Source organism: Bemisia tabaci, chromosome 4, assembly GCF_918797505.1.
Source record: "Bemisia tabaci chromosome 4, PGI_BMITA_v3".
In the NCBI taxonomy this organism is placed as follows: Eukaryota; Metazoa; Arthropoda; class Insecta; order Hemiptera; family Aleyrodidae; genus Bemisia; species Bemisia tabaci.
The window spans coordinates 40,967,293-40,994,331 of record NC_092796.1 but is presented as its reverse complement, the minus strand read 5'-3'; the positions used below and the strand labels follow the sequence as shown (position 1 = coordinate 40,994,331).

The 27,039-nt window shown below is 36.8% G+C and overlaps 5 protein-coding genes across 6 annotated transcripts; 3 read left to right on the top strand and 2 right to left on the bottom strand.

Moving 5' to 3' along the window:
* The first annotated feature begins 262 nt into the window (after positions 1–262).
* LOC109035174 (uncharacterized) lies at positions 263–16,718 on the top strand. 2 transcript variants are annotated; one of them, XM_019048703.2, is made up of 9 exons: positions 263–564; positions 1,846–1,928; positions 3,859–3,991; positions 5,570–5,674; positions 6,603–6,755; positions 7,796–7,889; positions 8,789–9,027; positions 10,495–10,699; positions 11,789–16,718. In XM_019048703.2, exons 2-9 carry the CDS (start codon positions 1,859–1,861, stop codon positions 13,250–13,252), a joined length of 2,463 nt encoding a protein of 820 aa, XP_018904248.2. In that variant the 5' UTR covers positions 263–564; positions 1,846–1,858; the 3' UTR covers positions 13,253–16,718. The 2 variants fall into 2 exon arrangements, with proteins under 2 accessions (XP_018904248.2, XP_018904249.2); XM_019048704.2 differs by having other exon boundaries at positions 263–581.
* On the bottom strand, positions 2,763–3,389 carry LOC140224373 (cytochrome c oxidase subunit 3-like). Its single transcript, XM_072299051.1, is given in 2 exon segments — positions 2,763–3,022; positions 3,206–3,389. Coding segments are annotated over 2 exon segments (414 nt in total). The 5' UTR covers positions 3,375–3,389; the 3' UTR covers positions 2,763–2,777.
* Positions 16,719–17,192: 474 nt separating the features above from the next.
* Positions 17,193–20,613, bottom strand: ND-MLRQ (NADH dehydrogenase (ubiquinone) MLRQ subunit). The gene is made up of 3 exons (XM_019048700.2): positions 20,442–20,613; positions 18,223–18,369; positions 17,193–17,550 (listed from the first exon to the last, which is right to left on the bottom strand). Exons 1-3 carry the CDS (start codon positions 20,490–20,492, stop codon positions 17,473–17,475), a joined length of 276 nt encoding a protein of 91 aa, XP_018904245.2. The 5' UTR covers positions 20,493–20,613; the 3' UTR covers positions 17,193–17,472.
* A 397-nt stretch (positions 20,614–21,010) lies between these two features.
* Positions 21,011–23,735, top strand: LOC109035173 (uncharacterized). Its single transcript, XM_019048701.2, has 2 exons — positions 21,011–21,309; positions 23,337–23,735. Exons 1-2 carry the CDS (start codon positions 21,223–21,225, stop codon positions 23,439–23,441), a joined length of 192 nt encoding a protein of 63 aa, XP_018904246.1. The 5' UTR covers positions 21,011–21,222; the 3' UTR covers positions 23,442–23,735.
* LOC109035171 (peptidyl-tRNA hydrolase 2, mitochondrial-like) lies at positions 23,734–24,204 on the top strand. The gene has a single exon (XM_019048699.2). It carries the CDS (start codon positions 23,734–23,736, stop codon positions 24,202–24,204), a length of 471 nt encoding a protein of 156 aa, XP_018904244.2.
* Positions 24,205–27,039: the final 2,835 nt, after the last annotated feature.

Here is a 27,039-nt window from a genome sequence, read left to right as displayed (position 1 = left end):
CTCTGAGAACCTGTATCACCTCGTTTCATTGCACTGTTTTTATTTAAAAAAACACGGTGAAACATTTTCCGGGATGTTCTGTAATCCTAATTTTTGAAAATATTTACTTCGCCGAATACCGGTAGAGATCTGGACCTAAAATACAACGTTGTCTGATAGGTCTGATAGTAGGCTGTGGATAAAACAGCCAGCTGCGCGCACTTTGCCGACGAAAGCTGCATGGCAACGTTGCATAGTCCGTAGTGCTTGTCGCTCGTCGCTGTGAAATGAGTCCGATGTTTTTGATTTCGGCCGAATGTTTTCGTTCTAACCTGCCACATGTATAAATAACTCTTTCAAGTTTCAATTCAACCAGCCCGCTTTAGAATTTAATCATTGAAACGTCTTTAGTTTGTTCAGCCCCAACGTTTTCTATATTATTTTCCGGAAAATGTCCTCGATTTAATGAAACTATTATAGTTTCATGACGGGATGGCCGGTCCAAACTTGTGTCTGTGTGGTGTCTCTAGTCAGTTAGGCACCTTTATTTTCGTGTAGTTTTCACATCTCCTCTGTGTGAATCAGGTAAAAGATTAGTCCAGGTACTTACTTTTCATAAAAAATTTGTATTTCACCATAAATTTTCAGCTGTCACTTAAGGGACATATGTCTAGGGTTAGTCAGTTATGATTATGTTCGTATATAGGTACATAATCCCTCATCAGTCAGCGCTGAGCTGATGCCCAGATATTGGATACATCAACATATTGCTCCTCAAATTTACTCAGCATGCTTTCAGTTTGAGTTAATTCAATGCAAGAATTCCAACATAGGTCATTATTCAATACCTGCAAGGAAATTGTCAGGTGTGCAAAGAACTCGTCAGGGGCCCACTTATTTGACCCAATCTATGCTCAAACATATTCACCAGTTTTATCGGTATATCTCTCTCTCTCTTATCTTAGATGCAATCAGCCGCACAGTATTGATAAGCTCTGTAATGCCATTATCATCTGCTCATCATCAATACCAAAGTTGGTCTTAGTAGCAATATGGTGCTTCATGCCTCAAGCAGTCTCTAGTTATTAACTCTAAGGGGAACATGATCAGACTTTATAATCTTTTCATAATTGCGCTTGTTGGGTTTCTCCAGCCTGTTCAGCGCCAACCTCACAAAACTCCATACATTCAAACCTTTGAAAATGCATTTATCGCTCTTCATCTCTCAATGTCCATTTTCAGTAGAAGCAGGTTACCTCTTCGCAAGATGAAATGATAGACCAGGACTTGATAAACTGATGCCACCCCCAGTTTATCTAAGTGGATAGATAATATCTAATGAGATCCAGACTTCCTGAGATTATGGAGAACTGGATCGCCAAATCTAGAGTTCATGTCGAAAAGGTCTACTTTCCTCTGATGGAGAGCGAAAGATCAGCCATCTTGATTTTGGTATCACACTCGAGGTCTCTGTAGTGTCAACTCAAACTGGCTGTCACTGATTCTAATCAACACAATCGTTCTGAAATTAATTGGAACAATGTTGTGAGCAAAGTTACCCCCTCTAAGGTCCACCTCTTTGCTTCGTCTGCACTCATTTAGTCATAATCAATTGCTCTTCTCACCGACAAATACAAGCTACCAGATAGGGACTAACTTTTAAAAAACAGTCCTGGTCAATCAAGGTCAGTGTTCGATCTGGGAACAGAAAGTTAGACTGCCCCCGCTCTGCACCACTTCTATGTTGCTCTCACTGTCTTTTAAAAATGTGCGGAGCATCAGAAACTTTTATTTTATTTTCCCTCTTTTACAGCAGTATAATGATATTTTCATTTAAAAATTTACGTTTTGTTTATCATTTTTCAGCTTACAAACAGTCATGGCTGTTGTAATTGAAACCACCCTAGGTGACGTAACAGTTGATCTTTTTATTGAAGAAAGGCCTCAAAGTGAGTATGTCATTTACCTTTGCTCTTTAATGACACTCTTCAGTTCTTAGCTTCTGATACACTCTTGTAAGCATGAATTTATATATGTATTGAAGTCGCTCGTACAACGCACTCTGGAGTTCTGCGACACCCAAAAGCCACGTATGCCTGTCCTCCCAGAGGTCATCGGGCAACTGACACCGCAACATCTCTTTGTCAACCCCCTGCCGCCACCCCTTTCCGGGACGTTCCAGGTGGTACCCAATCCACAACTTGTTTGGGCAACCTCTCCTCCAAGCATGAAAACAAGCATGAATTTACTCTATAAAAACAGAGGTTTTGCTTGATAGATGCTTTGTGGCTAAAACCAGACCATAAGAAATGGTCTATAGAAAACTGAAAGCGTTAAAAAAGAGAGACGCCATCAAAAAGTAATTTTTAATCGATTCTGTTCCATCAGGTATAAATAAACACTAAGTAAAAACAATGACTTACACTTGCACTGACAACGTATAAGAAGGCAAGGAAGTATGTTGATGGCTCTAGTTTTGATGATTTATATTGCAAACAGCTGTAGGGTTTGAGTAACGGTTTTATTTATTTATTTTTTTATTTTGCAAATTTTTGTACATAGACACAGGCAGTTATCGTACACGTCACATTAACATAAGTTTGATACTTAAATCTTATGTTAACAATATTACATCTAAATCGCTATGCATTAGAAGCGGTTAGCAGCTGCCTAAAATTCTTAAGTTTATCGCTCATGAAATAACACTAGTCTCATGGGTAAATTTTCAAGTAGACCTCTCTTTTTCCTGGGAATTGCAGTACCTCCCGGTAGTTCTGCACAGAATAATTATTGAATGCTTAAGAAGCAGTAGTTCCAAATACACTATCATTAAATCTAATTCTTGAATTTACATACTCATATCCTTGAATTATTAAAAAATAAATTCCTAATAGAATAGAAATTACTAAGCTAATTCTTGAATTTTTAAATCTGTTCATAGTTAAATCGTAATGAGCCCAGGTAATGAAAAATCCTGATATTAGTAAAACTATAGTGTTTAATAAAGGAATGTCTATAAACCTTATCTGAGTAACTTTGAAGGGAGGTCAAATGGATCCTGTTTCTATGTCTGGTCTTAATCTATAATAAAAATACATTCAAAAGAATGAACCAAACAGGCAGATCTCTGAAATAATAAAAAAAATTATACCATATCCAATTATATAGTTAATTTTTAGAGACCGAAATCCCTCATATAATGATTCCCGTATAACATCTCGTCATCATTGAATTATAATTAACACAGAAATAAAGAAAAAAAAAAAGCACATAAAACTTGAGCTGTTTAAAATAAATTTAGTAATTCTTGTGATAGAATTAATTAAGTTTAATGCGATTAAAAGAGGTCATGGACTATATTTTACTAAATGGAAAAAATGGTTGTCTATTATCATTTTTGCATTTTAATCTTTGATATTTATATATAAGGTGAGTATTTTATATAGATGCAAAAATTACCTACTTTATGAAACCCCTACAAAAAACTCTAGAGAGGAACAATGTAATAGTTAAAATATATGCTGAGGAGAATCTGCAGGACTGAGTCATTAAAAAGACTTCCCCCACCATGGAATACTGGTCTCATGCAATGCTAAAGTGTGATTTAAGTTGTGACTGCCTTTTGACCTCTTTTTCCATGCCAAAATGTATTTACTTAGCCTCTACTGTCTCTACTATCTCTGATTACCATGCATGTGTCATAAGATCCGAGTATGTAGTATTGACTATGCTCTGACATTTCTCAATAACATTCCTCAATTTTTCAATATTATTCTATCAATATTGTCTAAAGACTGAACGATTTCTATTGAAAAATCCTGCTTTTTATCATTATTTTACCTCTTAATTCATATGTATTGTCTTTTTTCTTTTTTTTAGCATGCAAAAATTTTTTGAAACTCTGTAAGGTCAAATACTACAATTTCAATCTGTTTCATTCGGTCCAAAGTAATTTCCTTGCCCAAACTGGAGATCCCACTGGTACAGGAAATGGAGGAGAGTCCATTTTTGGGTGAGATATGTTCTATTAATTACTTTTCTCACTAATTATCATTTTTGGCCTTTTGATACAAAGGCCGTACAATAAAGACTGATCTAGGCCTGCCAGATTGCTGATATTAATGATATTTGCATCGCTGAAGGAGCAGGTAATGATGCACCTGTCATGGAATTCACAGACCAAAATGCACAAGATTGTCTTGGTCAGGTCATTTGCAACAGTGGCTCAGTACAAATTTTGCCTCTAAATTTTCAAGATATCATAAATACGTGAGCAAGGATAACGATGCATTTTAATCGAAGGTGTTAATTGGTAGAAAAATGTCATCACTGCTGACAAAAGCCGGATATATTGTAATGATCCTGTGCCAAAGTAAACCAGTGCACAGTGATTAAAATGTGTTCTGCCCCAAGTCAGAAAGCCCAAGGCCGAAAACCAGCCTGAAAGGTAATGGTCATCACTTTTTTGTCACTGTGAAATGATCTAGACCTGAGGTTCCATGATCACAGCAGTCCATCATACGCAAGTTCTTTGGCAGGAGATGAAAGATCAATAAAAACATATTAAAATACAAAACAAATGGGTCTACAAGGCTAAGAGAGTATAAAACAAACCTGGACGTTTCGGGCCGATTGCATGCCCATTCTCAACTGGAACAAAAGCTAAAAAATGTAAAAATTAAAATAAGAAAATGAGCATGCAACTGACTGAAGTAGGAATTAGTGCAGTTTGTATTTTAATGTGTTTTTATTGTTGTGTGCACTCAGGCTATTGGTCTCATCTCTCTCTTGTCATGAGATGAAAGATCTTAACTTAAAAAAAAGGCTAGTTCTCATAGGTAGAGGCAAGCTGCATCTCGATGATACAAGACCAAAAATTGAAAACTATTCATACAGTACAACATCCATGCTAAAGTGCAGATTTAGCCCCTAATGACTTATATTTATATACAACAGCCAAAAAATTCCTAGATAGGCAAATGCATAACACGAAGAAAGCAGGATTGAAAGCTTCAGAGATGGCGCTGAAGCTTATGTCAAGAAATGGCCTCTTATTTATGTTTCTTGAGTGGAATAAAAGTTCAAACAGTACCATTTTCCTTCAGGGGGAATATTGTCACCGACTTAAAGCTTAAAAAATTGTAATTTTTACTCAATTATAGGTACCTACCTTTTTTTTTTTTTTTTTTTTTTTTTTTGAAAAATCCTAGACTATTTTGGTCGGCTCCCTTATATCAGACTCACAAAAGCGATTGTTCCATAAATATTCATTTTTCATTTTCTGGTCAATTATTTAACCAGCTCAGACTGTAAAAACCATCAGTGTTTTCCCTCAAAATGATCCAGCAATTCAGAGGCAGAAATGCAATCAAATAAAAGGATGATTTTAGGTTCAATTTCTGCACTCTATAGATGTAGCAATCTGAAAATTGGGTTTGAATCAACACCGAACAGGTTTCTTATTTCATCCGATGTTAGCAAAGTTAACTTATGATTCCTTTAAAAAGTAGCTCTGTATTTAAGCTCTTCTATCACTAAGACTTGTCGTCTAAACATTTAAGGCAATTCATCATCTTTTATATATTTTCAGGTTAGTGATGGGACTTGAAGCCCGTTATTATGAAGGAGAAAAAACTCCCAAAATAAAACATAACCGTCCAGGCCTTCTATCTATGGTCAACTGTGGAGGCAACATGTAAGTTCAATCAATTTTTGAATAAAGTCACCTTTTTAGTCAGATGAGACTTCATAGTATATTCAAATTATCCTTAAAACCAAGCAGCAGAAGGAAAGGGCAATATTTAAAACTAAATCGAGTTCACAATATGCTTTAAAAATGCTTCACAATTAGTTCCACTCTAGATCTGCAGGTAGTGGTTTTACTGCTTGGCAACATAAAGAAAAGCTGCTGTAGAAAATATTGGTCATAATGACTCTTTTAGCACAATGCAACCAACAACGAAAATGGTTGTGTTGATTGGCTGAACAAGCAAGTTCTAAGAACAGAAATGCTTAGAATCCTGCCTCAGATACCCAAATCGTTTCGAATGAAAGATAATGTTTTTTCCTATTCTCATCAAGGTTTAAAATACGTCTGTATGGACCGAACATTCAAAAAGATTTATGCATCAGTTTTATTCTAAAAAACACTCAATGATCAAAACGTTTTTTCTCAGTTATAGAGGTGTGAATCTCAGAGAATTACATGCTGGCTGATGCTACAGACTGATTTGAATAGGATCTTAATGGATCTCGCCAACTGCAATTAGTCCAGGTCCATTCAGATCAGCCTGGACGGATCATGAATGGGATTGATTGAAAATCAACTTTCAAACAAGCCTAGAGGAACTATAGTAACTGCTGCTCAGCCTGTTGAACAGAAATTAAAATTTAAAAAAAATATCTGGTAGAAAAAGCTTACCTGATTGAAACTTTTTGTTGGTGTGAGCAGGTAAATTGTTACATCTAGATGGACAAAGTCTTCCATTCCTCTTACAAGAATATGTTTTTGATGTTAGAAATCAAACCTTACTCGCTTCATATTTGAGCACCCATTTCAAACGAGAACAATTTCTTTGGTGACGTTGAAAGAATTCTAAACGTTAAAATTATTCTGTTTACAGGTTGGGATCCCAATTTTTCATTACTCTTGGCCCAGATTTGAGTTCGCTTGATGATCACTGTGTCTTTGGTGAGGTGGTTGAAGGCCACGATGTCCTTCTTAAACTTAATGAAACGATTTGTGACAATTTGTTTCGACCTTACCAGGATGTCAGGTCTGTACAGATTCTTAATGGTTAAACTCTTCCTCTTGTTTTATTTTTCAATCACCAAATCACTTATTGTCATGCTCCCATCTTTACACTTGATCTGCAAGGAGTAAGTGTCCAATGCAAGGTAGTCTGCGACTTCTGGCACGTTTGTTGGTAAGATTCCAATCAATTCAAAGCTTTTGTTTTTCGAGGAGAAAGAAAGTCGAAGAAAACAAATGCTTAAATTTGATTGAAATCATACACTAGAAAAAGTTTGCCAGATAGTTAGTTTATTCAGGTTGGGTTCTCTCACTCTTCTGCCTGTGCAAACCTGGCTGCCTGCTTGCAGATGTGGGAAACTTAAAAAGCGTGTCACAAAATATGCAGAAACAAATTGCTCGCTTAGGAGTGGTTGCAGACTTGCTTGATGTGCACATCGTGATTTTTGTGCAATTTTACATGCAGGAAGTGTATTTACTTGCCTGTATCTCTTGTGTGCATCAGATGAACAATGAACAAATAATTGAAAATTAAATTAAATTATAAAATAATCCTACGTTTCACTACGTGTAAACATTTGTAGATTTCCATGAACAGCCTTGACATCAATCTCAAATGAAACTGAAAATTCCTTACTACTGGCCCTCCATTTTTTTTCTTTTTTTTTTCTTTTTTTTCTCTCATTTCCTAATAAAGTTTTACATCTGAGCTGAAACCCTTCTCCTGTAACAGACTTCTTGTAATAATGTATATAGCGTTTAAGACTCAAATGAAGGAGTCTAAAATAGTTTCCATTCTGTGGGTTTCTGATACCCAAAATGCATACAAGTTATAATAAAGTAACAGCATGTTAATGTAAACAGTTTACACCTAAAATGCAAGTTTTGGTTTATCTTTTCCTTATTTTATTAGTTTCCATTCACTGAAATGTTGACATTGAAGAAGAGAAGTATTAACAAATTATTGATGAACAATTATAAACAATTCTCTAAGTATGGCCTTTTTTCCGTCTTGATCATGTGAAATAAGGAAATGTTTAATGTTAATGTCATTTTATGTTACAGGATCACACATACTGTAATCCTGGAAGATCCCTTTGAAGATTTACCAGGCATGATCATACCAGACTGCTCCCCAGATAGATCTCAAATGATCGAAGTAAGTTTGTACAAATTTATCATAGAATGATTGAACCTAGTTTTGACCTTGAAATGACAGAATATCGGCTTAAGTCGAAAAATTCGTATCTCATTTTGCTGTTTTGTAAATCTCTGCTCGTGGTTTTTTTTTCTTCTTCTTTTTAAAGAAAAAGTAACGAACAGTTTGAATTGAAATTTTCTATGAATTCTCACACTTATTTAGTCATTTCATAGAAATTGCACTAAATGTGAAGGAAAAATTTTGATCAGTTTTCTTTGGAGAAAGTAATATATAATCGGAGAGTTTTGAATTTTGCAATTGAGATATGTTTCTTACACATATATATTAACATTGACATGCTATTGGACATTGATATGCTAAAAGTAACGGAGATGGAGTATTTAAGAGAATCAGCAAGAATTTGTAGGAAGGATCAGATCTGTGTGATAGAATGCATCAAATCATGGAAGTGGAGAATAACATCATAACAAAACAGTTAGTCTCGCATAATCATGCCAGCCTGATGGTAGAAGGAAGACTGCCAGAAAATAAGTTTGATAGGGTTTCTCCTGGGAGAAGGCAAGGGGACAGAGACACCCAATGAAGAAAGAGTGGTGATAAGTGGTTTTAGAAGGAATGAAGGAGCTTTTACTGTCTAAAGGGCTTGAAGAAGATGAGGGCTGTAGCGTTTAGGCATTGCAGAGCATGAGAGAGCGATATAAAAGCGGTTTATGCATAGGACAGGCCTCACAGGGTTTTTTTAGCAAAGGCTTGGTTTTGAATTTCTTAAAAAAATTGCCTGAGTGCCTCATAAGTAAGACTTCCCTTGAAATAATTAATTTCGAAAATTACTCATTTTTTCCATTTTGTGGAATATTTTATCTCTTGTTCATTCATTGATTTTCTGCCTATCTCAGAGTGGTCGCATTGCTGCGGATGAATCAGTTGTCGAAGAGGAACTCTCTGAAGCGGCAGTAGCAGAATTACAGGCAGAAAAGGAAGCCAAAGCTCGTGCGACAGTCCTTGAAATAGTTGGTGATTTACCAGAGGCAGATGCAGCACCTCCAGAAAACGTGCTCTTTGTCTGTAAGCTAAATCCAGTAACCACCGATGAAGACTTGGAACTTATTTTTCGCAGATTTGGTAACATCAAAAGGTACTTTTTCTATTCTAATTCTACAAGAAGAAGCTTCTTTTTCGTCCTAGTGACCTTCTGAAGACATAATCATGAAATTATTTAATTAAATGTCTGGTTTCAGCTGATTGGTTTGTTATTGTTTGTGCAACAACTCTGAAATGTGAACTTTTAATCAGAGTTAGGCCGGGTATCCGGCGATTATCCGGATTGCCGTATTCTTGAGATCCGGCTCCGGCCGAATACGATTTTTGCGGATATCTGGCTCCGGCTGGATATGTTTTTTGCGGGTATCCGGCTCCGGCTAGATACGATTTTTGCGGGTATCCGCATCCGGCCGGATAATCACGATATCCGGTTTTTAGACCTGCCGGATAGTGCTTTTACGGCCATGAAAATTTCGAGAAATGTTTGGTGATATTTTGGCATTTTTCTGCACAATTTGAGTAGTCATTGTAATTTTTCAACTTTTTGAAACTTGTTATCATCGGAATTGAGGACATTTCCCACACATTTACACGATTGCAACTTTACCCTTAGTAATGAAAGTCCGAGTGTTTCACTTTCAAAGACAAAGATGCAGGTGGAAGATGTAAAAAACAATGCCACCAACATGTGTATAAGTTCCCTTTTGGTAAAATTTTTAGTCCGAGTGTAACTCCGTAATTATTGTAATGTCGCAGTATACAGCTTGTAATTGCAGCATCAAAGCGCTGTTTTCCACTTTTGTCTTGTTAAGGCACACTTCTAATAATATCTCTCTCTGCATATCAGATTCATCTAGCCCATCTCATTATGAAGCCAATGAAAGCCATGTTGCTCCTCTGCCAGGTCTTTTTTTTTAATATTCGTTTAGCGGGCCGACTCGTAGCGTACATGTCATTGAAAGATAGGGAGGTTGCCGGAGCAAAGGCACATATATCAAGGATTACGGTCTTGATGGTGTAATACACAGTGTGCCTCTTGTCCCAAGCGCAAAATCGGGAGATTTTTCTCTCGCAATAAAGCACTATCCAGATCCTGGATATTATCCAGTTTCGGTTGGATACCTTGGCAAATTATCCTGTATCTGGCTCCGGCCGGATACAAAAAATTGATATCCAGATCCAGTGACGCGGAAAATCCATTTCGGCCTAACTCTATTTTTAATTGAATCGCAATTTTTATTCCATGAGTCATTCGGAAATTTTTTATAGAAATTTTGCTCATTTTACTTGTCAGGTAGTGGTAGAGATCTGAAGGAAGGGGTTTTAGAACTAGCCAAAGGCAGTAAAGCAGTAGTTTGGAAAACCCAGAAGTTTCGTTTTGAGATGAATTGATTAAGTCTTATTTTTTTGACTCGTAATTATTTTTGGTGCGCATACAAGAAACGCATGCAGGTAATATCACTGAAGTAACAAATTCACACCTATTGCTACAAGGAAATGAAAATAACTGAGTCTCATGCCCCATTTTTGTAATATTCGTCTTCATTTTTTTTATTTGCAGCTGTGAAGTCATCAGGGACAAAACGACGGGAGATTCCCTTCAGTATGCGTTTATAGAGTTTGAAGAGAAAGAAGCCTGTGAACGAGCATATGAAAAAATGGAAAACACCCTCATAGATGATCGCAGAATACATGTTGACTTCAGTCAGAGTGTGGCAAAGTTACGCTGGAGAGGCAAAGGGAGAGGTGTTGAGCATATTAATGTGGTAAGTATTCAACTATGGTTGTCTTTTCAGATTTTCCAATAAGGGGAGAAAACAGACCACAAGGTGAGGTGAAAACTAAAGCAACAAAAAATAAATTTTCCTATCAACTCCTCTCAATAATTTTTCATCATTAATTATGAACATTTTCTTGGTTCTGTACATACTACTGTTAATATGCCGCTATTATTGAGCCATGCAATACCCAACCGCCACAGGGAGTGGTCCTGTCGGAGCTCCTCTGGTAAATTCCATCTCTTCATTTCCTGCCTTACACTGTCAATCCTCAATTCGGTAGGGCGTCCTCTCATGGTTCTGTTTTTACTCTGACAAAATCATGAGTTTTTCTCCTGGTAGAGACCCCATTTTCTCTTGATTTATAATGACCCAATTTCTGGCTACAAATCCCAAAATTCTCGCTGAAAACTGCCAAATTCTTGATTAATTTTTACTGCATTCCATGAATTCTGGCTGAAAATTCTTAAGTTCTTGCTGAAAATCCTAAAATTCTCACTGAAAATTCTACAATTCTCACTACTAAATACCAAATTCTTCCTTGAAATGTGCATTTTCTTTTCATCTTTTATTTTAAACGAAAATATGAGGAATTTACCAACCTTGGAAACGCGGTGCATGCAGTCATGTAGAGGACTCAGGTTCAAGTGCTTAAAAACGACTTTTTGAAAATTCGCTTGAACGAATTTCTGGGGTCTCTACTCATGAGTCTATCAACAAAAATTGTTTTAAAGAGTTGAAATTTCTATGAACAGATCTGTCAGACAAAATAGAATTCATGTGTATCTCAAATTAATACTTGTTTGAGTCAAGATAACAAATACAGGAAACAGTGGGGGGAAAATAATAATTCTCCTTTACTGTTATCATTTTTTCATTGCGCCAATTGCAAGCACCAAACCATTCATACTGTTTGAAGTCAAATCTATTACATCTTCATTCCAAAGGGCCTTATAGTTACATGAAGGATAGCATATTTTACATTTTATCCTAAATTGATTTTTTTGTTCTAAAATCTGTTAAGTTGGATTCTAATTCTTTAGAAATTTTCATATTTTCTAATTTTCTGTTGAATAGAATGAAGGCCCAACAAGAAATGGTCAAGGTCGAAAAACAAGTGAAGAAAGGAGAATTGCTAGTCACACAGACAATGGCAGACGGACAGACCGGCGTAATTATGATCAAAGAGGTGACAGAAGCAACTACGACACATTCCGCAAAAGTGATCGCCCGGATTCCAGAGGCCAAGATCGCAGTGGAGACAGGAGAAATGATCGAAGTGAACGCAGCAGTGACCGAAGACGCGAAATCAAGACTAGTGAAAGCAGTAAAAGGGACTCCAAAGGAGAGAGGAACCATAGAGGTGAAATCAGAATGGAAGACCGAGACTACGACAGAAGAGAGAGAGGCAGGGACAGAGAAACCACCAAAGATCGAGATAGGGATAGGGGCAGGGACAGAGACCATGACAGAGATAGAGAACGCGACAGAGACAGGGATAGATTTAAAGAAAAAGATAGGAACAGAGAAAGAGATCGCGACAGAGATAGGTACAAAGAAGACCGTAAAAGAAGTAGCGAGGACAGGAGGGGAGAGGAGAGAAAAAAGGAAGAATCTAGTCACTACAATGAATCAAAAAGAAAGCAAGAGGAGTACGAAGAAAGAAGCAGCTCCATCAACAAGCGCATTCCTCCTGAAAAGAATAGCAGAAGAAATTCAATTGATGTAAGTAACAAGATAGATGAGCACGATACAGAGATCAAGAAAGATTCCAAGAATTCCTATGATAAACATAGTAGAAAAGAGTCCAGTCAAGATGAAAGGATTGACTATCAGGACTCGTACGACAACAAAGATTCTAGAGATAGAAAAAGTAGCCCAAAAAGGAGCTCTGAGAAAGAAGATAAGGAAAGAAAATCTAAAAGTTACAAGCTCTCAGAGGAAAAACAGTTGCTTTCAAGCAGATCTCCAACTAACAATGAGTATGTAGTGATGGAATCAAACCACATTTCATCACCAGTTAGCATCCATTCACAACGAAGTAGCAGCTCTAAAAACACTGTCGTCAGAGCTGAAATGACTACAAAAAAAAGTAAGAAAAAGAAACTTAGCTCGTCCAGCTCTGCAAGCAGTAGCTCAGGCAGTAGCTCCAGCGACTCCGATTCTAATTCTAGCTCCAGTTCATCAGTTGACATGACAGTAGCCAAAAAATATTACAACCACAAAGGAAAACTAGTTCGTAAAGTTATCACCAAAAAACAAAAAAACAAAGATTCCAAGCGGAAGAAACGTAAAAATGACAAAATAGTAGTCATTAAAAAAATTAAAAAGAAACCGTCAAGCTCTGATGACGATTCAGAATCATCGAGTGACAAAAGTTCCCATGAGCGGCATAAACGTCGTAAATCAAAATCAAGTAAAAAGAAGAGTAAGAGGAAACACTCAGAATCGGATAGCGATAGCTCTGATTCCACTGGTAGTTCTCGAAAAAAGAAGAAAAAGTCCAGAAGGAAATCAAAAAGAACTTCAAGCAGTGATTGATGTTGTCATGCCGCACTTTGATAGCTTCTTTTTCATTATGCATAAGATTCTCAAAAAAAGATTACTTCTGATTCCGAAAATGAATGGTTGAACTAGTATACGCTAAAGGAGCATATATTAACATTACAATTTAATCAGAAACAATGGTTGCACACAGAAGTTTTGATAATGGATAAGAGATTGTCTGCATTTTTTTTTCTTTGGTGGACATTTTTATGGATATGAGTGAATGTTTTGACCCAAAAATAGCGGAAGGTTGTATTAATAAATAAGTATTCAAATGGTGAATTGTGATTAAATCACAGCATTTAAAAGTACAATAGCTCTGTATCTAGATGGTGCTAAAGCATTATCAAACCCTCCTTTGTTGCAGAAACTTTCAGTTCCTTTTAATGCCTTAGGTAATATTTACGAAGGCACCTTGAATGGCCACCAAAAAAATTTGTTCAAATGTTTTCAAAAGAAAAGCTCCTGTGAGCAAAATAAAAAATAACGATGGAAATAATTCAAGGAACTTTCTAAAAAAGAAGAAGAAAAATTCAGCGCATGGTAGTCTCAATGTGCTTTTAAGTTAAGTATTATCCTTTTACCGTTAAATTTGTAGAAATGACTTTGAGTTTTTTAACTTAGTTTCCTATTCTGTTATTACCTAACAGCATCCAAAACCCCTGTAATCATGCTTTTTCTACATTTTAAGCATAAGTACCAACAGTCTTTCAGGTTGTTGATTTGAGAAAAGGTTGTGCTCAACAGTATATGTATGTTAAAGCTCTCAGGTATCGGTCAGTAGCTTTTAGCACAATTTTCAGTCAATGACCGTTTCGTATTGTTTAATTTTCTGCTATTTTATTTTGATGACTAACCAATTGAATCTATACAGCGAGAATCAATTTTGTACAGTAACTTGTATAAAGTTGATGTCATATAAGTTCAGGAATCTGATTTTGATAATGCATCTGGCAATACGCCATTTTTTGATACTGTAAATATCCATTAATCAATTAACTTTTTTTAAGTTTAAGGGGTAAATTTAAACAAGGCTGCATGAGTTACATCAACAGCTAGCCTGAGTAAGTGAAAAGGAAAATTTGGCTTTGATGGACCAGTTGCCACCCCCCTCCCCCACCTCTCCCTTTGACTTTTGATCCGCCACTTGAAATAATGTGTTGTTTCCTCTTTTATTTTTAGTTTCTGTCCAAATCCCCCCCCCCTAGGCAAAGACTCCAATGGGTACACACCTTAACTTTTACTTCAATGTTCAAGGCACCAAAAAAAAAGAAAAAAAATCTTTCCATGGACTTAAATATTCTACTAATTTCCTGCATAAACACGTAACACTCACGTGATGTAGGTCAGCTCTATCAGTAGAAACACTGATAAGAGTTAATTTACAGTCAATCTCAACAGAAGAAAAATCTGATTCAATGTCTCCTCCAGATCTTGACCTGGTTTCCCCAATTTTTTGCCTTTACTCTCTTCTTGATCATATTTTAATCTTATTAAGCAAGTATGAATTAAACTGTCCTCAAGAAATTTACTTGATAAACCTCTGTTGCACAAGATATTTTTATTTTTAATTAATATAGAAGTATATGGCTGTAGCATCAATGAAAATTATTCAAGCTCTTCCTTCCCCCCCCCCCCTCCCCCATTAAAAACCATCTCAATGAGTAGACGCTGTCGGCTTCCCTTTGTAATTAGTCTTTCTTAGTATCAAAATTTGACTACTTTAAACAGTTCATTTGTGTAGGAGATACTGACAAAAGCATTTGAAATAATTTTACATCTTAAAACTATGCTCCTTGGAAAATTATTTCGGTTCTTTGTTGATATGACATATATTCCGGTTGATTCTAATTTTCATGTAAAAATAATAATGTATAGGACTCACTTGCACTTTTTATTTTATTAAAATTGCAGCAAGTGCAAAGTGAGTCCTATACATAATTATTTTTATTAATTAAACTTGTGCTGACTTCATAAGTGTTTTCTAATTTTCACAACTTTTGAGGAAAGATACAAATGCAGGGATCTCTTTATTTCATCCTCAGAGTATACGAAGGATAAAAAAGAAATTTGAATGGGGAAAAAGTAACACCTACAAAGCTGGAACTATCATATCAACTTAAATGAAATCGTCAAGTGTAATTCACCTTCTTAGCTGTAGTCATGCTGGAAATTATTGGGTCTTGATTTTGCACTAAAATATCATTTCTTCCAATTAGATTGAATTATTTTTAAAATGAATGAACCATTTCTTCTCTTAAACATGTTGTGCTACATCTGTAAATACCCTTGTACATATGCATGGAATGAATTTATTTGAAATCAAGTGAGTCTCAATTCTTCTAATCTCTGACTTTTTTTTCTCTCATTTTTACTTGCGTCAAATTAGAGGTTTGAGCCTCAGAGGATAACCATTTATCTCTCTCTCTCTATTCATCGTAATTGAATATTGTGTTCATTTTTAGTTGCCAAGTGGAACTCAATGATCTTAATTCTGTAACAGTCAATTAAGTATCAACATTCCTTTGTTGCAATTTTTTAAGGGCTCTTATTGACTTGGAAAGTATTCCCTGGACAATCAAGTTTTTGTGTGGATCAGAATGTAGTTTTAAGTGAAATTGAATGCTTCACAATTCATACTATGTACTTAAAGCATGCCTTTTAAATAGCTGTTTTTTCATGCTGATAGGGCGATGGAATTTACATGCACAAAGATAAGTGAGAATGAAAGCAAAATCTTGGGATTAAACAATTGGCCTTCAGCCAACTATGTAATTGTTATTGTTAATCACTGAGTTATTATGAATTTTAGGAGTTTGTTTTTCTTGTTCTTCCATTTATTCAAATAATCAGTTTGATTTTCTCCGAGAGGAAAGGAGGAGGGATATCTTTTTTCCTTATAAAAATACTTAATTTTGAATTTATAACCCTCCACTAGTTTTGAAATTTAATTACAGACCCTTTATATGTGCACGATAAGATTATTGTCTTTTTGATTGTGCTTAGAGGGAAAAAAGGGTTTTAAATTTCCCTCGATTTCTATCGACCTTCGAAGAATTTCCATCAACTTATTGACTGAGTATTAAAAGTATGTATGTGATCGTGAAAAGTGTACATAACTACTCAGGCACTGCTTGAATGCTTACCAATCTAACATCAGTACTTTTCATTGGCATCTCATTTACGAATTATTGAATTTCTTTTGTTATCTTGTGGTTTCTTGATTTTTAACGTGTTAATACGTTGTTATCGTCAAATTTTGATGGTAATTTTTATGTACATAGACAGCTGATGAAAAAAAAATTGCACTGCGCGTGCCAGATGTGTGGTTTTTCAACCTGTACAATTTATTGTTAATTTAGATCCATGATTCGCCGCACAGGCTCCTTATTTTTTATCGTTGAATATTTTTTTAATATTTTTCATTCCTTTCGCAAAATAAAAAAAATTGTTAAGTGTACTTAATTACAGTACAGGCTATTTTTTCATCCATTTACCCTACGACCTCCAGTACTACTACGAAGCGTATCAGTACCAAGAACAATCAAGTTTTATGTAAAATTTTGAGGAGGAAACGTGTATGTTCAAATTTGAGCCTTTTCTAGTGGTCCATTTTGCAAACAACTTCTACACCAATTTTTTGATCATTATTTAAATTTCATTTAGTCTCACTTTCCGAGGAGATCTAGATTCAGAATCAACAATTTTTGCAGCTGACTGTTGAATTAAACCAATTTTTTAAAAGAATAGGCATTAAATTGCTTGAATTGACTGTTTCTCAAAAATCATCATCTCTGAGAAAGAAAAAGAACATGATTTTAATGGGATACGAGTGTGACATCAAAAATCTGGATTAAATTAACTGTCAATTAGGATAATAATTCCTAGAGATATGTGGTGGAGGTTGATAAGCAAGAATGAATAAAAAAAAACATTATAACTGTAATTTACAATTTATTTAGATCACGAATTTCAATTGAACATGAGACAATGGTGGAATTTTTTTTTTTTTTTTCGCTCACTTTGTCTTAAAATTGAGTAATTTACTTATATTTGTTTGCATTTTATTGCAATACAGAAGCATAGAATTTTGAACATTTACAAGAGAGGTACGGTGAGAAATTTCTGGATAATTTCCCTATCATCACAACAAGTAGGAAAAAAAAAAAGACTTAAGATAGATAACATTCTAAAGACTTCGAGCAGTGAACAGCTTATGACTTCAAGATGTCTTCAATTCTGGGTGCTTTTGAGGCATCCTCATTTTCACAGTCTTGTTCGACGGCCAAGAACTGAAACACAAAGTACAAATTTATCACTGAAAGAGCTGGCTCAATTCAGATTTTTTGGGCGTAGCTACCATTTTGATAACAGAAATCGAGGTGATCGAAAATACAAAAATTATGAGAGCCATACACATCTTCTTCAATGATATTGCCTTTGCTTTGGCATGCGATAAATCAACTCATGACTCCGTTTAGAGATAGTAACAATAAGATGCTTTTTACTGATAATTATTGGTGCTGGAAAAATGGGCAGTTGTAATGTGCAGGCTAGGTATCCCAACCGAAAGGCAGATAGAGTAGCTATACTTCTGCCTAGAGCTGATAGAACTAGAGCATAGTCATCATATATTGAGACTTAAGTCTTGCCACCACTCATCAGTGGTGCCATCTGACTGCATATATTGACCTGCTGAGTGGTGCTGATTCAGAGATTAACATTTGTCTCAACATAAGATGACTCTTTTCTAGCTATTTCCGAGAATAGAAGCCTTATTTATCAGTATTTCATAACTTGATGCACAGATAAGTACTGACAAGGACTTATTTGAACACCCTTAAGTATGTTGCTGCATTCTACTGAGTAGAGTTATCCAAAGAGAAGATCAAGGACATGTATGAGAGCTACTATAAAGTTTTCTTCTGAAGTAATGCTCCAAAGGATATGCGAAAAATGGTTACCTTATACTGCTTGTTCCTGAATTCATCCTGTGGTATACCCTTTCGGTACTTAGTCCATGAGACATCTGGGTTCCTAACAGCTAATCGAAAAGTGTAGAAAGTCGCACCTGCAGATGCGAGACCAATAATGGCCAAAATAGGGATCAACTGAAACATTAAAATAACATCATAGTTAATTTCATGACATACTGCAATGGTGAGGGCATACGTAAATAGAGAGTTAGATAGGTTGACTGAGTTCAACATTTACTATGCAACATGGCGCCTGCAAGAGAATGCATGGCATTGCAAGACAATTTAAGCAAATAGTGAACCCACCCCCAACATCAGATGAGAGAAATTGGTACGTACAGGCCCTGTTTCTGTAAAATGATTGAGGGTTTCAAAAAAATTATGAATAGTTCCTAAACATTTGGCTTGCCAACAAAGAAACTCCTGAGAGTTTGTGGTCTAAGTTTGGGCGTTAATCGAAGCAAAGTTTGGGGTTATGGTTTCTGTTATTGGTGACATGTTTACTTAATAATTTTTTTTTTTAAAAAAGAAAAAATGTGGTGTTTCAACCCCAAGGTACACTCTACTCTAGGTATGGACGAATGGAATTTTAGAAAGTCGTCAAAACGCGTAGATTTAACAGCGTCCAATGGTACGACTGCAACACCATATTGAAAACTTATTCACTTTCTATTCTGAGAGTGGGTCTCGTCAATTTTGTGTTCTTAGTTGAGTTTTTTGTTATTTTGATTTTTATCAATTTTCTAAATTCATCTGATAGCTTAATGAAGCTACCAGATCTGCTAGAACCTCATTTTGAACTGCGCGGGAAAGACGGTATGACTTGCAACATCACTCGATGGCCTATATTCTCAGCGCTGCCACTTCGGCATCCTATTTATCCATACCTGTCGTAGAATGTACCTTGATTCAACCCTTAGGGTCTTGTATCAAAGAAACCCTAAATTAAGCAACAGCTCACAAGCACTGACAACTTAGATGTCAATTCATGGTTAAATTTACGTTATTCATCACAGAGTAAAGTAGCGGTCCAACTGGGATTCAATTATTGCATTTACCGTGAAAGAAACTGGGCAAGCTTCAGGTTTCATCCAAAAAAGGGCGATTAATCCTCCTATGCACACAATAATCCTAAGGCTCATTTATTTAAAACAAATCATTACAATATTCAAAGGATGAAAACAGGAAGAAGTATCATCAATAAAATCATCACATTTAATAAAATAATCCTTCCTGCATCTGAATGGGGTACATTCATTGTTGACAAATTCTGATTTTGTTCCTGCATGATAGTTTCTTGTTTCCTTAAAAAAACTAAACGCTTGTAAATTGAGTTAACTACTGTTTACTTTCTTTTTCCATATGGCTGTGCTTCTGCTAGTCCATAGCAACCCAGGACTGACCATCGCCCACAACACCACTTCTAAAAGTGGAAATGAGTTGATTGAGATAGACTGTGAATAGCAGTCAAAAGTAAATGAAGGCCGACCTATCTGACATGACATCTACTTAGATTCATACAAAGGGGTATACATTGCAGGTTAAGTTACGAAACTCAAAATTTGCTTCGATTGCAATTCTAATCAATGCGATGCAGCGTTCTGTCTATGCTATATTTTGGGACTGCCATCTAACCTGAATCATGGAGGTCCACTTATGTAAGCTCTGCAGACTAAAATCATCCAGTATGAAAGTTCATTTTGCAGACAAAAATTGCCAAGTCAAGAAAACAGAGTAGCTTAAACCCAAGTAGCTCAACTGCAGAACCTACGTACATGTATGATGAAGACAAGGCACTTCGATAGAAAGATAAATACTAATGTGGGGTATTGAAAGGCTTGTTGTAGTAGTGATTAGAAAAATCTACAAGTTTACTTTTTCGGTGATAAGAAAAAAAAGTGTAGACTGTAAAAGTTGGTTCTGAGCATTGTGTACAGTTTCTGACAATAGGCAAGACCTTGTATGCAGGTCAGCTTTACTGGAGTTCAGTGTGGCATGTCCCAAATGCTTACCTGCCTTTTAGTATGAGCAGATGGGATTGTAAATCAAATAGGGAGGAAAATTATTTCGACCTCTTCAATAGAGGCAATGAGATAGTTAAGGTATGATTTGATTTGAATGACCTCCAATCGTAGAATAACATCACACTCGATTGGTATAGGGTGGAAACCTCTAGAAAAACAATCCACTGAAAGAGGAATACATACCGATGGGTGTTTCTTGATGTCATGCAAAGTGAGTCCTTTCATGAACGGCATTTTAGCTGATGGAAAATTCAAAAATAACACAAAATTACTGACTGACGAATGCTTTCCACAAAACCCAGCTGATTAGATAGATTGATGGAGTAGGCAGTAGGAAGGATAAGGTCGGGGTACGGGGAAAATTGGGAAAATGACGGCTCAGATTTGACCGTACCTTTCGACCGTACCTTGACACTGTTGTCTAGTTTCTTGATAATCTGCTAAGTATAACAGTTGGATCATTAGATTTTTATTGAAAAGTGATAACCTTGTAAAATCCTGAGTGCAAATTTCCCCAATGTGCAATTGCATCATTCAATGATTTTTTCTCGAATCTCGCGCAAGAACTAAAAATCATGGCTCAGAGAATTATTCATTTTTTTATATTTTAATACCATTGCCACAATCTATCTAAAGTGACAATATTCAAAGGCTGACAAGTATTAAATTCAAAAACGCTCTGTGGGTAGAGGGTATATTTTTTACTGAAGAGTCGGTCTTCCGGCTTCTCTTTCATTATTTGTTTTTAGGTTACGTTCATTTGTTTACATAGAATTCCCATGATTGTGCCATGTGAGATTCTGCAGCATTTCGCGATCAAGTTTCTATCCGAACAAATCATCCCTTTTATCTTGCCTCTAAATTATTTTATCGGCTAATAGAGATTCCGTAACTGTCCTTTCCTATCTGTTGGCTGAATAAATAGTAATTCAGCTTCTCTTATTAATGCAATTTACAAGTGACCATGTCGGATGAGGATCATGAGGACTCCGATCCAGTCGAAAAAATGTTAAAGCAAGCTGGGTGTCTTGAATTGCACTATAAAATTCAGGTAAAGAATTTTACTTCTCCTGATTTCTCTTGATCTAATAATTTTGATAAGAACTCAAAGATTTGACCATAAATCTATCCTACTAAGTACATCCTATTTATTAAAATGCAAAGTTCCGAATCTTTGGGCGTTAATTTTGAGAGAACCACCGGACCGATTTTTCTGATCTTTTTTTTTAAATGGAAGCCCCTGAGCTGTAGATTTGCAGGCTGTAATTTGTTTTTCGATTTTTTCAGATTTTCTCCTATAATTTTCTCAAATTTTCGCTAATGTATTAAAACGGAGGTCCGAATCTTTGGACGTTAACTTTGAGTGAACCACCAAACCGATTTGCATGATTTTTGTTTTAAATGAAAGCCTGTGATCTGTAGATTTGCAGGCTGTGATCGTTTTTTCAATTTTCTCAAATATTCTCCTTTTATCAACGAGTGAAGTTTAGCTGGGCTCAAATTTTCTCCCATTCATTCAAACTAAAGTCCGCATTTTGGGACATTAACTTTGAGAGATCCACCGGACCGATTTGCATGGGGTTTTTTTTAAATGAAAGCTTCTGATCTGTAGATTTGCAGGCTGTAATTGTTTTTTCGATTTTCTCAAATTTTCTTACTTTTATGGACGAGTAAAGTTCAGCTGTTTCGGACGGTCGTCCGGCCGCTACCTGCTTGCCCGTCCCTAGATACCCCCCCTCTAGGGTCTCAGCCACCCCTCCCACCACGTTCTTTCGGCTACCTCCGTTTTCTTTCGTCTAGCTTTCCTCCCACCAACCTCAAAGAAGGAGGTTTGGGTCGCATCGTCGCTCGTGAGATCGTCACTCGCCACCCACATTTCTTCGCAATCCCTCGGCCGCTCCGCTTCACCGCTTCCTGATATCCTGGCATCTTATTCTCTGCGGCTTGACTGACCCTGACTTATTAACTGCAGTATTGCGTATTGCTATTAACATGTATTGTTACAGACATTTTATTCATCATTATTAAATAGATTCAACTAATTGCTCTGATTCCAGTAAAGCTACTGCACCACCATTGCTAGCTCTGGAGGGCGCCCGTAGGGCGCCTGGAGTAGCTAGTAATTGTATTAAAATCCTAGGGCTAAAATTGTAAGCGCCGTTTGAACCACACTGTAATGCTGTAATTTTGAGATTTCTTCCTGCATCACCTTTTAGCATGAATTTGTGCACTTTGAAGCCCCTTTTTAAATTTCTGAATACCGACCGGAAAATTTTTGCCATTTAAAATTTGCAAAATTTAATGTCATCAGTTGAGCATATAAATCAAAGACATTGAATCACGTAGACTGCGCATCCTGTGTTACGGAAGGCGAGACAACTTTTAAAAATTCGCATACCGATGAGTGTTGGCTCCGACCCTCGCTGATGAGTTTGTGTGTCCCAATTGCACACATCTGGGCATGTGCAGTAGCGGCTGCAGTGAATTTTTGTCGGATTGTGAGGCTTTTTTTTAGGTTAATAATTAGTCCGGAAAAATGAAACATTGCTATTCAGTTGTAAAATTATATGTGCTGAAGTTTTTCTTCTTAGGAATTTTGTTTGAAAATGGACTCTAAACGAGATATTCGTGAAAAACCGAGCGCGCGAAGGAATTCTCCATTGCCTCTCCGCAGTCTCTTCGAGTGCTTGGGACACACGCTCTCTCCCCTCCCGCGCCCATCCATCATGGGGCTCAGAGAGATTTGTCTCGCTCTGCCTGTACTAAACCGAGCCGGGTGCACGATCTATGTGATTCAATGTCTTTGATGTAAATGCAAGCATAGGCATGCAAATATCAGACAGGTCCTGTCATATTCTGCGACAATAAGTGGCCGATGCAATGTTCAACTTTTTAGTCATAAAACTGGAATTGGGCTCTCCTTGAGACGCAGAGTAACTATTTTTATTACATCCTAGTACCTTCCTCATTTTCGCTCTGTCTCACTCTCACCTGCGCACAGTTTCTCCCTTCGCGCTTATTCGGACAAATAAAATTAATTCGTTTTTAAAGAATCTTCTTTGTATTTGCTGTTTTCAGATGTGTATAGCTGACACCAAAGACTGGCGAAAGTGTCAAAACGAAGTCAAGGATTTTAAGGAATGCATGGAGAAGTATCAGAAAAACCTAAGGAAGGAACAGTAAAAATCTTCCAAGCAACAGAGGTGCTTTTATCTTAAGATTTGCAGATACTTGAAGACGACTGAAAATAATTCTACAGGGTTCATTCGCTTAAATTTGTGCGTACGATCTCTTAACAATCCAAATATTTGACCATATTTATGTATGGTGAGAAACAGAAATTAATTTTTTTGGCCCTTATATTTTTTCATTAGTAATTCAGGCATTAATGTGTGTGTGTGACTTCTACTCGGGGCAATTATTTCATTCAGATGAAAATTGCTTATTTCAGTGGAATTCCTGCGATACATAGAAAATGAACGATACCACTTATGCAATCGCAGGCTTTACTGTAGGTGTCCTTGGCACACTTGCTCTGAGAGGTACGATTTCCCACTTCTACAATGTTGCGAAAGCTGCTGGGTCATCGTTAGGAAATTTAAAAATGGTCATAGTCATGCGCACGGATTTGCCCATGACGAATGGAAAGATTGCTTCACAAGCCGCTCACGCAGCTGTGAGTTGTTACAAAGCAGCTAGTGATTCCAATCCAAGTTTGTTGAAAGCATGGGAACTTCTAGGTCAGCCAAAAATAGTTGTTAGAACGAACAGTGATAAAGAGCTTGTCACATTATCGGAAAAGGCCAAGAGAATGGGTGTCATAAATGTGTTGATTCGGGATGCAGGACGAACACAAATTCCTGGCGGCTCTGTTACTTGTTTGGGGATAGGACCAGATAAAGCCAGTGTCATTGACTCTATATCAGGGCATTTACGCCTTCTCTGATTCACTGAATTCTTAATTTTGAATGCCAAGAATTTATTGTTGGAGGAGGAAAACATGTATCCATCACATAGATGAGTTTGAAAGATCTTCGAGTTTCAAATGTGTAAATTGTTAGATTGTCTCAGTCAGTTTTAGTGGTAGGTTATTAATCTCGTAGCAGCTTTGGTTAAAACGTAACTTGCACTGTAGTTTTTTTTTAATTGGGTCGTTGCAGCTGATAAAAACTTTAATCAATTAACCACCATTGTAAATCTAGGGCATTCTTTTTTCTGCTTTTTACCCATTTTGGTCAGGTTCTTTCTTCCCAGCAGTGTGGACTTAAGAAGAAGGGGCTTAACAAAGATGTTTAAATAAGATATAGGTGTGAACCTCTTTAAAATTCAGAATAACTAATGAACCATTAGAAAAGGTACAAAAAGCATTCTGGTATGTTCCCTTCTCAAAATGTCACGCAGAACATGATTCATACGACAAAAATTGCTCTCACTAATTCCTAACCAAGATCTTAACGTTTTTATTCAGCACTGATTACGAAAAATTTGAACTTTCTAATCTGAAGAAAAACCGAAGCCTGCATGAATCAAACCACACTTTACAAAGATTTTTGTTCCCTCCTTAATGGAGCAGCATTCCTTCCCTGTCCTGTATTGCTTGAAAAGTAAACAAAGAGCCACAGCTGAGCTGCAATGCCAAGATTGAGAATGTTATATTATCTTACCCTAGAGACTATTACAGAAACGTTTTGTGTGCCATTCAACTCCATAGAGAAAAAAAAGGTGTTTCATGAGGATTGTGTGCCCTGTGACGTAGGTCGGTACAACCTGGTCAGCAAAATCCGTAATTCGAAGTATGAAAAATGGACCATAACGACCGAATTTTTTGCTTAAATCAACTCATGATATAATTTTTAACACTTCATGTAGTATGCATTTTTTCCATAAACTACACCATTTCCAAGAAAATCCCGAAAATCGATGATGAAAGTTGCCGTACCGACCTATGTCGTTAAAAAAAGTCCAAGATGCCCAAAATGCAACCTCTCCTTTTTTTCTCTATGATTCAACTCAAGTAGATTATGGTTGCAGGGTTTTGTGCATTATATCTACATAGCAGTAGATGTGGCACCCTAGTATGAGGTGTAGAAATTTGTTTGGAGCAACCTGTATCATTTTGATGGTAGATTTTGGGGCCGTGTACCAGAGTTGGCATCCATAGCTCCAAACTGGCTGGATGATTGTCTTATAGACAAGCAATTTGCTTTCTACTGATAATTTCGAGTGCTTGCCAAGAAGCCAGTGGAATTTGTAGAAGAGATAGTCGAGTTGGGCTCTCTTATTTAGGATATGTTTTCTCCAATTTAACTTGGCGTCCAAGGTTAATCCAAGGAGTTTGGAGTATGGCTTCATGGGTACCTTTTTGTTTTCCATGGTGACAAATGGGCACGTTTCCTTGTTGAGGGTGAATATTGTATGTATTGATTTTTCAGGGCCAAATTTAACTTTCCATTTATTTCCCCAGACCTCTAATGCGTTCAGGGCTTCTTGGAGGTTTTCGGACACAACTCTGGGGTCTTTGTCGGTCGCTATGTAGTTTGTGTCATCAGCGTATGTGGCAATTACAGTTTCATCTGTTGTGGGGATGTCAGAGGCATATAAAGTGAAGAGAGTGGGTCCGAGGATGGATCCTTGGGGGACTCCAGCTTTTATGTCAAAAATTGTAGATAGTTGTCCATCCTGGCGTACCATGAATTTTCTATCACACAGGTATGAATTCAAGATGAGATAGAATTTGGGGATGAGCTTTTTGATCTTGTACAACAGACCTATATGCCAGAGCCGGTCGAATGCTGATTTAACATCCAGGAATACCGTAGCACAATATTTTTTCTCCTCTAAGGTTTGGGTTATTTTATCAATTACTCTGTGAATTTGCTCAATGGTGGAGTGCTTGAAGCGGTGGGGCGGCGGGGGCTCGAAGCTTGGGTTTTCAAAGAGAATCCTCTTCAGGAGTACTTTTTCAAAGAGTTTACTAAGGACAGGGAGTAGGGATATGGGTCTGTAAGATTCTGGTAGGTTCCTAGGTTTGTTGTCCTTATGTACTGGGTGGATTATTGCCAGTTTCCATATTTCAGGGAAATAGTTAAGGCGAAACATAGAGTTAAACAGGGAGGCTAAGAATGCTCTTGATTTATTGGTCAGCTCTTTCAGAATTTTGTTGGTTATTCTATCCAGGCCAGGAGACTTGTTAGAAGGAAGTTTCATAATGAAGTACTTTAGTTCCGTTGGGGAGGTGGGTTTAATGAGTAGGTCTACCGGTAGTGGCGCGTCCAGGAAATCAGAGATTTCGACCTCTGGTGGCAGATCATCGTGCGGTTTGAAAGTCTTAGAAAAGTGAGTTCCCAGTGCGTTGGATTTCTGCAAGGGAGTTTTTGCCCAACCAGAGCTGGCACTGAGAGGCAGCATGGGTAGGTGGGATCTCTTAATAGATTTTGTAATCTTGTACAAGCTATAATTTGTATCTGGAAAGGGCGTTAGCTTTGACGTAAACTCTTTAAAATTATTGTCTCGTTCTTCTCTGAGGGCTTTTTTCAATTTTTTGGTAATTATTTGAAGGTAGCTTCTATCAGTTTGAAGGCGAGTCGTAGCCCGAACTCTCCTGGCTTTTCGTTTTAGTTTTATTAATTTCTTTATCTCTAGGGAGACTAGTTTAGGTTTTAATTGATAGGATTGTTCAACAGTTGCTTCCTGCAGCGCATAGATAATTTTTTCATTTAGATGCTTCAGGGCAGAGTCAACATCTTGTGCTTTTTTGAGCGGGAGGGTAATATTGAGATTT